The sequence below is a fragment of the Kogia breviceps genome, chromosome 7 (assembly GCF_026419965.1).
Source record: "Kogia breviceps isolate mKogBre1 chromosome 7, mKogBre1 haplotype 1, whole genome shotgun sequence".
Lineage (NCBI taxonomy): Eukaryota > Metazoa > Chordata > Mammalia > Artiodactyla > Physeteridae > Kogia > Kogia breviceps.
Window position 1 is genome coordinate 26,037,744 of NC_081316.1, and position 17,981 is coordinate 26,055,724.

At 33.1% G+C, this 17,981-nt stretch overlaps 1 protein-coding gene across 1 annotated transcript in view; it reads left to right on the forward strand.

Annotated features, from left to right (window-relative positions):
• Positions 1 to 17,981, forward strand: part of CCDC73 (coiled-coil domain containing 73) — a 142,643-nt gene that overhangs the window by 80,767 nt on the left and 43,895 nt on the right. Inside the window, exons 8-10 of the mRNA XM_059069872.2 lie at positions 2,271 to 2,309; positions 7,948 to 8,083; positions 8,327 to 8,406. Coding sequence (XP_058925855.1) covers positions 2,271 to 2,309; positions 7,948 to 8,083; positions 8,327 to 8,406 — 255 coding nt within the window. The remainder of the gene's footprint in view (positions 1 to 2,270; positions 2,310 to 7,947; positions 8,084 to 8,326; positions 8,407 to 17,981) is intronic.

Here is a 17,981-nt window from a genome sequence, read left to right on the forward strand (position 1 = left end):
TGATTGATTAATTATGAAGAATTGGCTCACACAATCACACAATTATGGAGACAGAGAAATGCCATGATCTGTTGTCTGCAAGCTGGAGATTCTGGAAAGCTGGAGGTATAATTCCAGTCTGAGTCCCAAAGCCAGTCTTTTTTTTGTTCCTCTTATTTTTCTAGATGACCTCTACCTTTTTACTCTGCTTTTGTCTGTATGCCTTAAAAATACTCTGATCTCATCCAGTCTTATTTCTTTAAAATTGGGTCTACATGCAGAGGGCTTCCAAATGTATATCTCCAGCCCCAACTCCAGCCTGGATTGACTATTGGATGTCTAAAAGACATCTCAAACTTGACGTGTCCAAAACTAAGTTCCTAAAATCTCGCCCTGAAAGCTAACTAACTTATTTGTCTTTTCTGTTTTTTTTAAATTACAACTCCCTTCTTCCTGTTGCAGATTTTTTTCAGCTTTTCCCTCAGAGTATATCCAGAATCTGACCACTTCTCACTACATCTACTACTAACACCCTAGTCCTCTTTCATCATCCTCTTTCATCTCAATTGCAGTAGTTTATTAGGTGTTCTTCCTGCTTCTACTTCTGTTCTCCTTCAGTTTTAATATATCAGTCAGAGTGATCCTTTCAAGGAGTAAGTCAGGCGCTGTCACATTTGTGCTTGGGACTCTTCAGTGGCTTCCTGTCTCATTCAGAGTAAACCATTATTATGCACCACAAGACCTACAGTGATTTGGCCCTACCTCCTCTCCTACTCTTCTGTGAACTCATCTTTTGCTGTTCTTCCCCTTGCTTACTAAATCTTCCAGCCACATTGGCTTCTTTGCTGTTATCTGAACACAGAAGACATTTTCCCACCTTAGGGGCTTTGCACTTGCTGGAGTACTCTTCCTTACTTTCTGTTGAGTCTTTACTCAAAAGTTGCCCTCTCAGAAAGGACTTTCCTGGCCATCCTGTGTAATCCCCTTCCCTGATTTATTATTTTTCCTTAGCACTTATCAATGTCTAATAGAACTGTATATTTTAACTTATTTATATTGCTAATTATCTACATTCCTCAGAATTTAAGCTGGACAGGATTTTTTGGTCCAATACTATACCCCCAATGTCTACATTAGTTCTTTACTTATAGTAAGCATTCAATATTTGTTGAAGAAATGAATCACACATAACTCATTCCACCAAAATGAAATAAAATTATTAGTTTGTTCAAGGCAGTATGCTAAAAATTTATTTCACAGGAAATGTGAAGTAATTTTAAGAACTTTTGCTTAAATTTTAGCAAATATTAGGTGAGTTTAAGTAAATAAGCACTCATACATGGCTAGTTGGAGTTTAACTTGGTCCACCATTCTGGAGGACTATGTGTGTAATAACAATTGTTAAGTCTATAAAAATGAACAAATCTTAGGAGTCCTGCTTCTTGGAATTTATTCTGCTAAAATGAATAACTACAGAGTTTTCTTGGTACAGCATGTTTATTTCAGAATTCTTTCATAGAACTGAAAACTCAGTAAATCTACAAAAATGAGAGTGATTTGGTAAACTATGGTATAAAGTTAAACAGTGGAATACTGTGTAGCCATTAAAAACTTGCGTTGTAGATTAATTTGTAATATAAAAGTGTTTGCTATATATTAAGTAAAAATAGGTTACAAAATAGTACATGTATTATTATTCTACCCCCTACTGACTCTCTTTTAAAGTATAAATACATAGAAAAATATCTGGAAGTACCACGGTATTAATGTTTGTTATTTCTGGGTTGTGAGATGGTTTGTTTAAGACAATGTTTTTCCCCTTTGCTTATCTATTTTATCAAAATTTTTTCAACGAAGAGCTAATATTAAGTAGCAAACTCTCCTAGGATTTTCTTGCTGTCCTTCTTGCTTTATTTTTCTTCATAGTAGTTGTCACTCTCTAACTTCTGTACTTTTTACTTATATTGTATTGTCTGTCTACCACCACCCCCACTAGACAGAAATCTTGTTACGGGCAGGGACTTTGTTCATTGTTGTATCCCAGGATCCTAGGAAAATGGCTGGCATATAGTAGGTGCTCCATAAATATATGTTGAGTAAATAAATAAATGTATTGTTTTTGTTATAGGGAATAAAGTTATGGTAAGTAACATTTTGAAAAAGTGTCACTGGAAAATAGTGCGTATAAGATACATGTCACATTATATAACATACAATTTTAATATCAGAAGGAATTTATAACAAATAACTAAAAAGTTTTCATGAGATTTTTTCCCCTTATTTTTTTCAAGGTTTCTAAATATTCTTTACAGAAGAAAGTGAGTGAAATGGTAAGGAAATTTCAAAATATACACCCACCCCAGATTCGTACATAATGTGCCACAGTATTTTTGTCAATATTAATGTGACATTTATTGTAAAAAAAAAAAAGTTGAAACTGGATATTAATATCCCCTTTAAAGGACTGAATTGCAATTTCAGATATAGCTTAAATGAATTTATTTCACAAATTTATTTCCAGATAGTGTTTACATGTTATAAAATAAATTTAACACAGTTCCCAAATTATTGGTAGAGGTCTTATATGAAAATTGAACAACAAAGAAGTGAAAACAACAGAATTCTGAAACCCCTTTAATGATATCTTTTCTAGGTATTTGTGTAAACACGTAGTTATTACTTTTAGCCTGAAAAATTGAAATAATATGAAGTAGCGTTTGAATACTACACTTGGGATATGGTACTCATCCTTTATCATTCAACAAGTGTTAATTTGTTGTGCATTCCTCTTTTGTAGTATATTAAAATTAATATTTACATTTTAACAGCATAATATTTTACGAAATATTTACTTTGATATTCTATCTTCCTATCCCTCTTTGATTCAGAAGAATTTTTTTCTCTGTATTTTTGATTGAGCAAAATTCTCCCATATCCACTTATATCTTCAGAGGGCCTCTTGGGTGGGTTTATGCTATTTCGTTCTTCCTTCTTTGGAGCAGACTGTAAGGCAAGTAAAAATAATTTTTGAGTAAGGTTTATATATTATATCTATGAGAAGTAAGAAATGAGAGGTCATTCCTTATGACGTTAAATACAAAAATATAAAGTAAGTATTTTGCTTCTTGAAATGTTTTGGTGTGTTAGAAATAAAAGAGCCATAGAAAGATTGCTAAGCTTGATTGAATAAAAGATGTGAAAATTCTATCACTGTTCAACTGGAAAGACTACAGATAATACTGTCAGACTATTTTAAACTATGATTTTAATTAAGGAGCTGAAAAACTAGATTCTGGTTTAGCTTTAAGTACCATGACATTTGCACTGAAAGTCATCTTCAACGCTACAGTGGTTTTACACAAAATATAGTGAAATTGAATAATGTGCCCTCTGACCTGGGAGATAAGGCTACAAGTTAAAGATCAAAGGCAACATAAAATGTGTTTTATTTTATTCCACTTTAAAATTTCATCAAACAGATACTTATAATCTTAAAAAACCATGGAAACATGCAATATACTTTTGATAGTTTTTGGTCACTTTTTAAGCATTTTGTTAATGTGAATTTAAGACTTAAGAACCTACTAAAATTTGAATTATAGTTATATTTTTTCTGACAGTTCAAAGCATTAAATAAATCACTTTGCATTAAAATAATTTTATATAGATATACAATATTTCATGCCAATTTTGGCAGAATATTATGTATATTTTAGATGATGGATTTAAAAGTTAAAAATAAACCTTTCTCTAAACATTCTTAAATTATTCTTTTTACATTATTCTTATATAATTCAGATGACCTTTTCTTTATTCAAAGTACTAAACAGTATTCAGTAATCCAGTTAATTTTATTCAAATCAGCACATTATCCTTTTATATTGATATTATTTGACTATGTGCAAGACATGAAACAAGGTGGTCACTTGTACCAAGGCAGGACTTTGGGGAGCAATTGATGTGTCCCAAAAGGAATAATTTTAAAAATAGTTTTAAGACACTTTTGAAGTTCATGATTTCCTATAGGCAAGCTCTTAACTACTAGTAAATTTCTGTCTTGTGGGAATTCAGTAAGGTGATTTTCATGTAGAGGTGGTATGTCTCTAGATAAATTAACACAATTATGAATGGAAAGATTCATCTATCTCTAAAAGTACCCACATCTTCTCTTGAACAAATGATCATATTGATCATTACCAATCAAATGAATGCAACTAAATATGATAAAAATAAACTATAGAACATCAAATTAATTGATTTGGTCATTGATGAAAATCTTTCCTGCTTTGTTCCCATAATTACTGTATAGGTGACTATGTTGTGTAACTGAGTTGCCAGTAGAGCTTAACGAACAAAATAAAAATTTATCCAACCATCTCTTAGTTATAGTTTATTTCTTTTTTGTATATCACTTTCCTCTAAAGAAAAGTCTTATAAGAAGGATTTATTTTGTCTTTATTAAATTAAAACAATTTTTCAGTATTGAAGGTTTTGATGAGATTTGGAATTACCACATTTTCTTTCAGAGTAGAATATTTTTAGACTAAAGACTTGTCTGGAAGTAATCTTCATGATTATAATAATTATATACATCTGTACACATAAAATATGTGACTTTAGTTTTTTTAAGTAGTATATACCTAATGTTGTGACTAAAAAGGTGAAAGTATCAATATCCTAAGAAAGATGCCATGGGTTTTTAAAAAATGAGTTTTATAACCCATTGATTTATTTTGTGTTTATATTGAAGAAATTAAAAGGTAAGTTGCAAAAATAGAAATGAGGAATATATGAAGTTAGTTTTGGGGTTTTGAATCTTTTTCTCTACGATTTACTTATAACAAACTAGTTGTTTTAAGGGAAATTAATTTTATCTCCAAAAGTTTTCAAATCAGTCTCTATAAGGAAATAAGAAATGAGGAAAATGCACAGCTATGGCTTTTATTAGTAAGTATAGTTCTAAAAAGTTGGGTGTAAATGTTATTTTAAAATTATTCCTATTTTAAATGCCTTAAGAGGCTTTTAAGTAAACTTTTAGACCACACACACACACACACACACACACGTAATTATGCATGTGCTGTCTTTCTCTAATCTTGATTTTCAAAGATTAAAATTTTTAAATGAGGTACATATGTATTTGGAAAGCAGGCAATCCTGATATTATTTTCTTGTTGACGGTCTTTGCATTTAGTAGTAAAAGTATATGAAAGAAAAAATAACTTGACCCAATTCAGAGAGGCAAAAAGAACAAAAACACTACATACTTAGCCATTTCTTAGTCATTGCAATAAAATAATCTTTATTATGCTATAGTATGTAATGTTAAAGTTATAATAACACCATCAATTTAGTTTATTATTCTTTATAATGTTCTTAGCTTTCTCAGGCAGGTGTTACCAATCTGCTTTTTGTTGTTGCTTCCCAAAGACTTTAAACTATTTGCTGACAGTCATGCAGTTAGTGGCAAGATGCCCTCTTCATCTAATTATCAAAACTAAATCAGGGCAGCCAAGTAGGTTCATATGTGAACAGTTGCATATAGGCCTGTATGAGCTAATGAGCTATTAAGTGCCCATTGTGATTTAAACGTCTTTATAGCATTTATCATGGCCATTGTATAGACTAATGTATTTGAAAATTAGAATTGTATCATGCAAACAAATGAAACTGCATTTTAATTCAACTTTGGCTTCAAGCAAAGGATGTTGGGATAGAGTATGTTACAAACTAATCTAATGTGTACAGAGCTCTATATATGTAGAGAATACATATGAACTCACTTTGATCTTTGGTGCATTTTTACTTACCAGGATTAGTTAACCTTTGCAGGCATTGACAGTATTAATGTATATTAATATGTAGTGGATGGTATTCTCATAAAGGCTATCTAAAAATTGATTTGACTTGAAAAATGGAAAGAATTCCTTGAATTGAAAAAAATGTCTTTAGACCAATTTTTAGTGAAATTGTATTGGGTTTCTACACATCTCCTGAAAGGAGTATAATTCTCTAGAGATTTAAGTGGTATTTGAGAGGAACAGAATATGGGTCATTATTGTTCATTGTTTAGTTATTGATAATAATGACTACCCAGGTAAGCATAAGATCTCAGGGGTAAGTGTACTTGTCAACTTCTTTGAATTTATAACTGCTGCATGCTTAATTCAAATGACTAAGTAGTGAATTTGAAAAGCCCATAGAAGTACATGAGAAAAATTAAACTCATCTTTCATAACCATTGCCAGTGTACTTATCACTTTGCTTAAAATTGTTTAAAAACATCCTTGAAAAAGTTAACCCTTTCACCAGATTTGCCAAGTTAATATAGTTAGGTACAACTTAAATTATGATGTGTGTTCCTTATTAATATTAGAGAGGGCTATTCTTAGTCCAAATAAAACAATTAGGCTATTGAAGGCACTTTTATCATTGAAGGAATAGTAATAACAAAACATTATATTGTACTTGGTATGTGACAGGCTCTGTTCTCAGTGCTCTGTAGGCATTAATTTGTCTTATCTTCACAACAACCCTATGAGGGAGATACTGTTATAATCTCTATTTTAAAGACAGGGTAGATAATTTTCCCCAGGTCACACAGCAACTAAATTACAGAGGCAAGATTTAAACATAGGCAGAATAGCTTTTGACCACTCTACTATACTGCCTGTACTTTGGTGTTAAGCAGTACAAAATGGCTCTGGTTAACTTATGCAAAAGGAAATTTAGTGGAGACACTTGCAATCAATCAGAGTCAAGAATGGTTTTGAAAATGAACAGGGACTAGGTTAATTCCAGGGTTTGAGAAGCAGGATGTAGGAACCCAGGACAGAGGAGGTCTCATATCAGTCTGGATAGGATCACCACTGAACTTCTTTAGCTTTATAGTCTCTTTTGCTCAAGATTCAAATTCCAAGAATGTAGAAATCAATTGGTTTATTTGGAGTAATATGCCCTATACTTGACTAGGGGAGAATTGGACCCCTGAATTTGGTCTACTAGATTGTAATGAAGAAGTATTTCAAGGAAATACTTGAAACTGTGTTACTTTTGGGTAAGGGAAATAGATACTGTCCAGGCAAATCTAACAAATTGCCACTGTCAGAACTCTATGAGACAACAGTTCATTCAGAAAGTAATTACTGAGTGCCTATTGATGGGCCTACACAGTTCTTTGTTTATCGCCTCTCAGTAGAAACTGAAGTGTGTGGCAGAAGTGAATGAAAGTTGTGAAATCAATCAATGATTCTGCTAATGCCAAAATAAAAACTTTCAAAGAGTGTTATTGATTCTGTTAACATAATATTTCTTTAAAAAATTTTAAGTCATTTTTCTAAGTATGGTAAAACAAGCTCCTTTAGCTGAAAGCATGAAGGCCCATATTATATATATGGTTCAATTTTTACCAACTGTGTCTCCTAGCTTAAGTAAACTTTCTGCTATACTATATTGTCTCCCTATCACTGATAGATATTGTTCTCATTGTTCCAGTTTTTAATGCAGTGAGAAGGTGCTATATTCATTAATATTAATCTCAGAAAATTTATCTGAGTTTTGATAACGCACATTGTGATTATGCCAGCATTTAGAGAAAAAAATTATTTCCTAAATTATCAGGAGTATTACTTTAATAATATTCCCCTCACTTTGCTTAGTGCTGTACTGGACTAATTAGCTTTTCGGTAAGTGAAACAGCCAATTAATTTTGAAAAAAATTATAAACAAGGAGAATATAACCTTAAGTGACTATTTAGTTACAGGAAAAAAAAATGCTTTAATTTTACCTAGATTTAGAACCTAACTAATATTTCCTCCCTAAGGTGTACTCAGAGAGTACTTTTTCATGGCATACTTATGTTAATAACAACAGTTATTAAAAACAATAAGTTGTTATGTATGTTTAATAAATATGTGTGTATGTATTTGTTATATATATATAACATTTAAAATAACTCTTCAAAATAGGAACAAAAAGTCCAGTTACATTTTCTGGCTAAAGAAGATCATCAGAAGCAACTGAATGAAATTGAGAAATACTATGCTACAATAACAGGTCAATTTGGATTGGTAAAAGAGAATCATGAAAAGTTAGAACAAAATGGTAGGTGCTATCTTATTTAAACTTAACATATTTAAGAGGAAATGTTTAAATGGACTTATTTATAATGAATAAATTGAACTTATCTGATACTGGTAATAGTAAATGGCAGTTTAATTAATATTATTAAATTCAGTAATAATTATATATATTGCATTGAGGCTATTTTCCTTGTCCATGTTAGTAATATTTCCTTAAAATGTACAATGAATAATAATGTTTTCCTAAGTGTCTTTCATGTTACAGTACAGGAAGCAATACAGTTAAACAAAAGACTTTCAGCTTTAAATAAAAAACAAGAATCTGAAATATGCAGTTTAAAGAAGGTATGATTGATATAGTTTATTGTATTATATAAAACTAATTAGCTTTATGAAATAATATCAGAAAAGTTGGGTGGGGTTTTTTTGTATAAAGATAAATGAAATGTTTTAAATACAGATTTATAAACTTTGAGTTATGATTTCAATAAATGCAATGAATGAATTTGTTCTTACCCATTCAAAATATTGTTTCTTTGACTTGTGACCAGTGGCATGCATTTTTTGGTGATATGAATAACCAATAAGCATTCACTTTATGTTAATCTCATTAGCACCATTCATTCATTCATTCAACTTTTGAGTGGCTCTGTGTGCCAGGTACTATATGGCACTTAGGTTACAGGTATGAAGAAAATGAAACATGTTCCTGCTTTTTTGAGTTATAGTCCAATGGAGGAGTTACATATAAAACCGTCACACAGATCAAATAATTTAAAACTGTTATAAGTGATATGAAGAAAAAGTAGAGGATGTGATGACATTATCATAGGTGACTTCATTACATTAGGGGTAAAGTGGTGGGGAAGGGAAGAGGATGATGTTTCAGGCAAGGGAACAGCAAAAGCCTTGAGACAGGAAAGAGTTTAATATATTTGAGGAACAAGAGAAAGTCTGGTGTGGCTGGAGCATTTTGAGTGAAGGAGTGCATTGGATATTTATTGGTAGCTTACTGAGCATCATTATCCCCTTTCTCCTTCCTAAACTTATCCAGATTTTTGTTTTGATGCCTCCAGCTTTAGAGAGGAGCCCTAAATTGGCAGAAGGCCATAAACATATTTCATTACTCTAGCCACAGTCTTTGGCTCAGGAGTGGATAAATGACCTTACCCAGTGGTTATAAACCAGGAAGAATGTAACTCCTACTGGGGCTGGCAGTCATCCTACGATCATGAGAAGCTAAAAAGGAGGAACTTGAAATGTGGATGCCAAGTTGCTGTGATATAAAGAAACCTGTTCTTTGATGACATTTTTGAGTTCCTGAATGGACCAACCCTGCACTTGCCCTACCTCTAGACTTTTCAGTTATGTGAGCCATTAAATCCCCATTATTATTTAAGCCAGTTTCCTTAGGGCCAGTTTAATTTTCCATTATTTGCAACTAAAAATATCCCCACTGGTAACAGTGGAGAACGGTATGAGAGCAAGATGAAGTAGGCAAAGCCTTGTTCTTTCTACAGAGAATGACTTATTTCCTTTTCCTAATCTTTTCAAAGCCCCAACTGAAATAATACCACTTTGGACCACCTCCTTATCCCTGAGAGAATTAAGTACCTGTCTTTACTGACACTGAATAAATGCTTTGAAACAACATTTACTGTCACTTAAATATCTTTGATTTTCTAAAGTTTGAATATGATATGCCTGGGTTTAATTTTTTTAGTCACTTTTTCTTCTTGATGTTCTCTGAGCTTCTTGGATTGTGGTTTGGTGTCTGACATTAATTTGGGGAAAGTCTCAGTCATCAGTGCTTCAAATATTGCTTCTTTTTCTTTCTTTCTTCTCCTTCTGGTATTCCCATTATGTATATGTTACAATTTGCATATGTTACATTAGCTGAGCTGCAGGTGATGCATAGTCTCTTATGCTTTTTCAGTCTTTACTCTTTGTTTTCAGTTTTGGAATTTCTATTGTCATATTCTCAAGCTCAGAGATTATTTACTCAGCCTTGTCCAGTCTACTGTTGAGACCATCAAAGTCATTCTTCGTTTCTGTTGCAGTGTTTTTGATCTGAAGCATTCCATTTTTATTCTTTTTTAGAATTTCCATCTCTCCATTTACATTATCCATCTGTTCTCCCATGTCTTGTCTGTTTTTTCCATTAAAGCTTTTAGCATATTAATCATAGTTTTAAAAAATTTGGGGTCTGATAGTTTTAATATTCCTGCCATATCTGACTCTGGTTCTGAGGCTTGTTTAGTCTCTTCAAACTGTGTCTTTTGCCTTTTAGTATGCCTTGTAATTTATTTGTTGGAAGGCAGACATGATATACTGGGTGAAAGAAACTGCAGTCAATAGGCGTATAGTAATGTAGTGGTAAGGTAGGGGGATGGGTGTCCAATGATTAGATGAGCCTGTTGCCCCTTGACTGAGAATTTCACCACTGCTTCTCAGTCCCTGCCCACCCACCCCGTATGGCACAAGGATGGTTGGAGGGGACTAGAGTTGGGTATTACCCTTCCCTCAGGTAGTTTAGACTCAGGTCAAATAGTTTCTCCTGAGGGCAGGACTTGTTGATAAGAAAAAAATGAGTTGGTGTATTTCAAAATGGTTACTTTTTCTCTCCTAGCAGGAGGGAATTTTCTCTGATATTCACTATGAGAGGACCTAGAGGTAAAATTTCACAAAAGTTTGAGACCCCCATGACTGTGTCCCGCTGAAATTTTTAACTCTGAATTGTCCACTCTGAGCCTCTGGGAATTAGTCAATTACAGTTCACTTTTTTCTACCCTGGCATTGGTTCCTCTGGAGGTTTCTGTTTCTGATTCTCTGTATTTACCTGTCCATCTCTCCAATTTTTGAGGCAGCAATTTGCCTTATGACCTCATTTGTCTATCAGATGTAAGAGGAGTTGTTGATTTTCAGTTTGTTAGCTTTTTACTTGTGGTAGGATCAAGTGGAAACTTCTAACTAAGCTCATTACATGCTGGACCAGAAACCAGAAGACCCTCTGTTTTTATATTTAACTATAATTTTACAAAAATTAAAACTTTATTAAGACAACTTATTATTTACAGAGACACAGGCTTAAGTTTTAAAGAGGAGTGTGTGCTACCAGATGAATGACATATACTTTAATATATAATTCAAGAAATCAGGAAATTTTACTACTTTATCTTTTTAGTATCATTTCAAGGAAAGCAGGACCACGTGGACTAAAGATTGACGTGACTTCTAAATGCCAAGCCAGAGTTCAAAGACCATTAATATTTGTAACTCTGTCATATCTAGGTCTTGTTCTTATAACTGCCAATAAATTGGTTTCATATTCCTTGGACTCTCTCCTTATACCCGAGGGATCAGAAAGTAAGAGCATAGGGGTAGCCCAGTACAGAATATTAGAATGGTAATAAGTGTATGTCCTTAGCCCTTAAAAGTCTTCTGTCTATCTAGCAAACTACCTAAAAGGACAGTTTTAAAAAAAATATTTATTTATTTATTTGGCTGCATCGGGTCTTAGTTGCAGTGTGCGGGATCTTTGTTGTGGCATGTGGGATCTTTCATTGTGACATGTGGGCTCTTTGTTGCGATGCACAGGCTTCTCTCTAATTGGCGTGCAGGCTCTCTAGTTGTGGTGTGCGGGCTCTAGAGCGTGCGGGCTTAGTTGCCCCCTGGCATGTGGGATCTTAGTTCCCTGACCAGGGATCGAACCCGTGTCCCCTGCATTGGAAGGTGGATTCTTAACCAGTGGACCACCAGGGAAGTCCCAAGAGGACAATTTATATGTACAGAATATTTCTTTTCAGTCTCATTTAAGAATATTAAAGATGGCTCTTACAATATAATGAGAAAAAGCCGTAATTTGAAAATTTTGTCTATTTCAAATCAGAATTGTTAAATGGACCATTCATTTTTATCAATATAAACTTTGAAAGCAAATATATAAATAATACTGACTGAGTAGTTGTGAATAAGCACATTTTCAGTGATATCTCTTTGGTTTATTTTTTGTTTAATATTGTTATCAATGTCTTAAGTGGTTAGTTAGATCATTAATTTGATGATTATATTAAAATAGTCATGTGCTTTATTCAGTTAGTTTTTGCATTATTATGAAAATATTATACCTCATAAATTTCTCTATTAAATTATGTATTTTTTTCATTAAATAAGGACAAATGTTGCATTGTAACGTAATAGACTATTGTATTTCTAATGTGTAGTTTAAGACTGACCTGTAGATGGAGATGAGGCTCATGTATATCCATGGAGCGTTTCCCTTGCTGGATTTTTGTGAAAGGAGTAAAGAATGTCTCTGTACACAAGTGGAATAGTGTTGCTAATGAGCACACTTGCCCCCTTTTCCCAGGTCTTGCAACCTTGGTCAGGGCTGCCTAAATGTACTGAGGTGTCATGTGATGGTGGCCTCTGTCTCTATAGAAAGCATTAAGTCAGTAATCATGCTGCTAAATAGTTCTTGGAAGAGAGATTGTCGAGAAGGGTAAGGTGAGAGAATGTTATTACCTTTGAGAGTTCTGAGTTTGAGAAGCCGAAAGGGTACGAATTTACAAATATATTTTAACAGATAGTTTTTAATATTTCAGACATTCTAGGTACAGTAATTTTGTAGTTTTTAGTGTATCCTTAATTTTTAACTTTAAGAAAAGTGTTTTCTGTTTTCATTTTCTTTTTCAGAGGCCAATCAAGCCTAGTAACATTGTTTTCCATTACTCATTTAACACTTTTAATCATTAATTTTTCCAAAGATAACTTTTATTTTTCTTTTATGCTGTTCTATGATTATGTCCAGGACAGTTAAGTTACTGGTTTGTGATAAGATGGAATTCTTTTTTTTTTTTTCTTTTTCCTTTTGTGGAGCAAAGTTAAACAGACCAAACTTACTTGTTAGATAAAACTAAGTATTACAGTTCTGAATGCTGGGTTCACCATTATGGCAATCATGAAGAATTCCTGATACTATCTGTGAGCAGCATTCATAACCTCTGCTATTTGTCTGAGTAAACGTCAGAGGACTCAAGGAGATAGTGATATTTAACAGACTACCTCATACCAGAAGAGGAGGGGTAAAGGAGAAAAGGGCTTGATATTTATGACTCTAGGAACTATAAGTTGTAATTTAATGAGATCAAAGCATGTGCTGCATGCTTATTTGCTGCACTAACAGCTTTGAATAAAATGGTTAGAAAACAGACAATGTACTAAAAGTTCAGGATATTTAAAAGCTATAAGAGCTATAAAATCAAAAACATATTTTCAGTCAAAAATCATTTTGTGAAGGTCTCTGCTTTTAATTTAATATGCTCTTAAGATTACATAATTAATATATAAGAGAAAAAGAAAGACATAAGAAATGATTAGTTTTTACTTTTGTCAGCCACATACTGGGTTTTTGCCCCTTGCCACTCCCTTCCCACTTCCCTGTTGTTTCATAACAGTTATTGTAATAGGAAATGATGTATTTTAGAGTATCTTCTATAAAACTTAGCTGATTACAACAGCTACCTGCTTTCAGTTGTGGAAAAATGTATTGACAGAAAGACATAAGACATTTATTGCACTTTGTAACCTAGACAGAAGAAAAACTTTTAGAAAACCAATCTTTTTTTTAAATTCAGAGAATTTCAAGCTACTTTAAGTTGTAGCCATATTACCTCAGTTTAATTATATTTTTATCAATAGGACATTGTATCTTAGGAGTGAATCTAGAACAGATCACTAATTTAAAACAAGCCATCTAATTAATTTCTAAGTTGTTTACTTTATACAGGTGTATCTTGCTCCAGGAAAACCCAATCTAAAAAAATTTAAATTTCAGAAAAATTGTTGCAAGTTTTCTTTTAAAAATTACCATTTTAGTACACAGAAAAGCAGCTTGAAAGCAAGGTTTTAGAACACCATGTGCAAAGCAAAGAAAGATGTACATTATTTTAAACCTAATATTATTGGTGTCTTTTAAAAAAATCAGTTTAGCATATAAGATTTTTTATTACTCAGGTGGTGTTTGACTAAATAACAAGTAACAACATAAATATTAGTCAAACATCCTGAAAATCTGAGTTCAGATTAAAACTTTGAGGTACTCTTAACAGATATTTTTCCTTTGAACTAATCTCCTAAATTTTTAAAAACTTAAATTAATTGCTGAAATGACTGTCTTTATTTTTGTATCCTTCAGTGTGCATAGTCAATTTAACTGTCATCCTGTTTTTGAATGTTTATCCAGGGTGGATATAATAAGATCAATAAATTCTTTTATTCAGAAAGTTTGTTGAGTCAATGACCATATATGGCTTATGAACTAGAATGTTTTATTATATTGTCTTTTGTCAGTAATTCTTGTTTCCTAGAATATTCTTGGATCTGAATTGTAATGCAGAATTAACCCATTTTAATCTCACAAGTTTAGGGCTGTTGATTAAGACAGTCAAGGTTCTAGCCCCAAAACATGCTGTTCTTTTAAAGTTAACATAATGTTAGTGACTCACCACCTACTAAGCTTTATTTTTTTATTATCGGTAAGAAAATTGTAGTGGTCTGTTCACATTTAAATGAGGAGCATTTATTTGTAACATGGTGGTCTACAGGGTTGTGGTTGTTACCCTGATCAGAGGAAGCCATCTGGTTCAATCAGTGATTAAACCCCCAGCACTGTACTTTCCTATATGCTATACAATATACTTAGCACTATACTACACCTATCACTTTCTATACAATTTTACAAACTGACTATGAACTATCGTGTTATTAACAATAGTCTTATTTGGCTGACATTGACTGCTGTCACCAAGTATTTTTATTGCCATTTGCTTTATCCTGAGTAAATCAACTTTGATTTCATCAAATCTCATTTTAGGCAAAGATGTCACATTTTTTTAATATCATATTCATCACTCTTTTCTTATGTTCATTAAAATTTTTAGTTCTTCTTAGATCCCTGACTGTATTAAGGTTCTATGGGATAAGTATGAAATGTGGTTCTTTTCCTTGAGGAGTTCACAGTCTACAAAAAAACTCTTATTGTAATCAGTTATGAAATAATGAATCTTAATTCTTTAAATAAAGAATACTTAGTTATTCGTAACACCATTAGGACTTCAGACCACTTTATTCTAAAAGTAGAGAAAATAATCATAGAATCCCTTGAATTCACCTTAGTGATAATAACAGGTAACAATGCCTAGAACATAGTAGATGCTCAACAAATAATTGTTGCATAGGTTATTACATGCCAGGAACTTTGTTAGTTTTTTTAAAAAGTTATATCTCCATTTTACAGATGAGGAACTTGAGGCAGAATGCATTTAAGTAAGTTACCTAAAGTTACACAACAAGGAAAATAAACAAACAAATTTGGCTCCAGAACCTGTGATCTTAACCACTCTACTGTTAACAGTAACAGTATAAGCAATTCATCCACATAAGTTTCTTCTCTGCTTCATTCACCATCAGAAAGCATATGTTTATTAAAAGGGGAAGTTGCTAATATTCATCCTCCTAAACTACTAGGTCCCCATAGACCTTGACTCTGCGTATCTAGACTAGTATTTCCATTACCTTGAAACTCATCATTAAATACTGCTTCCTTTGGGCTCTGTCATTCAGCCCTTCTCCTTCTCCAACCAGAGCATCCTTTTCTATCACCGGTACCATTTATACACCCCACTCTGTTCTTAGATTGACCTCTAGTCTTTTAGTCTCCATTACTTCACCCAGTCCATTGGCCTATTCCTGCCTACACATAATTCCCTGCATAATATTTCTCATTTATTCTGTTTATTTTAATTCATACTTTACCTTTTTTCTCTAAAACTAAACCTTTCAACTATAGTCATCTGAAGGAGGTACATGACTTAGATGATAGTAGTGTTGCTTTTCTCCTTATATTCTCATTTGCAATATGAATTTAATGATATCTGCCTTTCCTGTTTTATATATGTGTAACAAATATAAAATAATATGTGGAAAAGCACTTTAGAAAGTTTAACATGCATAGAAATTTATGGGATTATTGTTACTTGCAAGTGAAATTAGGTTAAAATTAAGGCAAATTTTGATGGTGCAGTTTTTCTGCACCATAACTATAGGTGGGTTATATGCATAGGCTTTCAAGACAACTAAAACATTGCCTCATCTGATAAATTTTTTATCAGATAGCAAAGTCTGAAATTTCTTCCAACTCATTAATTGCTTTTTCCCCCCTTCATGCTTGAATTATATTCTATTTCTACAGTGACTAGTTCTCTCCCAACAATTTGTCTTCTTCAGATCTTCTCTAAATTTTATGGAATCATAAGGATCATCTGATCTACTGGTTTTTATCTTTCTGTGAGTTGTAGAACCTTCTGTTAAAGTTGTGGAGGCTCAATATTAAAACAAACTAGAGCTACTTGTGCTTGAAGGGAGAGTTTTAGGAACACTGGAGCCATGCAAGTTAGCTCTTTCTTTATCAGCAGCTGTGGAGGGGGGCTCCATGGAACCTCTAGGACTTCTCAGAGCACAATTTAAAAACCATTACCTGGATCCAACAGTTAGCTGAATTATTCAAAGTCAAGCATCTTGTAAAATGTCTCCATTTATCCTCACTTTGAGGAGGATAAGTATCCTCACTGTATACTATTTGTAGTCAGTAATATTCTAAACCTATAAATTTTATAAAGTTAGTTGAAATTCTTCATGTAGTGGATATTGTGATAATTCCTCAGCATCTAGTGCACCTCATATGATCAGTCTGTCACTAAGCCAATTAGTATCATCTCCATTCCTTATGCCAGTATTTGGTTCAGGAATGAGCATGTAATCTAATTCTGGCTAGCAGGAGGTGGTTCAAAGAAAAATTTTCTTACTCTTTAGTAAGAGTTCCAGGAAAAGACAGTTGCTGTGGAATACCTAAATTACCTCTTGCTACAGAATATATTTCATTATTATTTAATGGTTTAAGTATGGTTTTCTGATAGTTATAACCAAAGCATCCTAACTTATACTGACAATTCATGCTTTTCATTACAGAATATTGTATTTTGTACAAAATGATTTTTAAAATATAAAATGTATTAATTTTGAACATCTGTGTGATAGTTCACTTTTTTAAAAAAAATTATTTATTTATTTATTTATTTTTGGCTGTGTTGGGTCTTCGTTTCTGTGCGAGGGCTTTCTCTAGTTGCGGCAAGTGGGGGCCACTCTTCATTGTGGTGCGCGGGCCTCTCACAATTGTGGTCTCTCTTGTTAGGGAGCACAGGCTCCAGACGCGCAGACTCAGTAGTTGTGGCTCAGGGGCCTAGTTGCTCCGCGGCATGTGGGATCCTCCCAGACCAGGGCTTGAACCCATGTCCCTCACATTGGCAGGCAGATTCTCAACCGCTGCTCCACCAGGGAAGCCCCCCATAGTTCACTTTTTAAGGGTCTTTGGGTACAAATAAATTCCTCTGGTTCCCAGATTATCTTTTTTTTTTTTCCGATTCCTCCAAAACTGTATCATAACGTCTCTTTCTTTTCTTCATATTCTTTTTTTCAATTAGCTCATCCTCCTTAATTCCATCATTCACTTCATATAGATGACTTCATATCTATATTTCTAGCCTCACATTTCTTTTAATCTCCAGTTCTGTGTTTTCAACTGCCTGCAGGTCATTGCCTTTTATGACTTACTGTAACTTCAGGGTCACCCAGTGGATTGATTCTTTATTCTCCCCATCCTTCCTCCTCCCCCTGCCAAAAAAAAAAAAAAAAAAAATCATACAACTCTCCTTTCAAAGGAAACCATCTTGCTGCCTGTGAAGGTGAACCATCACTGTTACCTTGAAACTTCATTTGAGGGAATTCATCATATGTAACCTTTTATAATTTGAAAAATAATGAATGAACGATTTTTTTTTAGAACAGTAATAGCCTATGGCTTA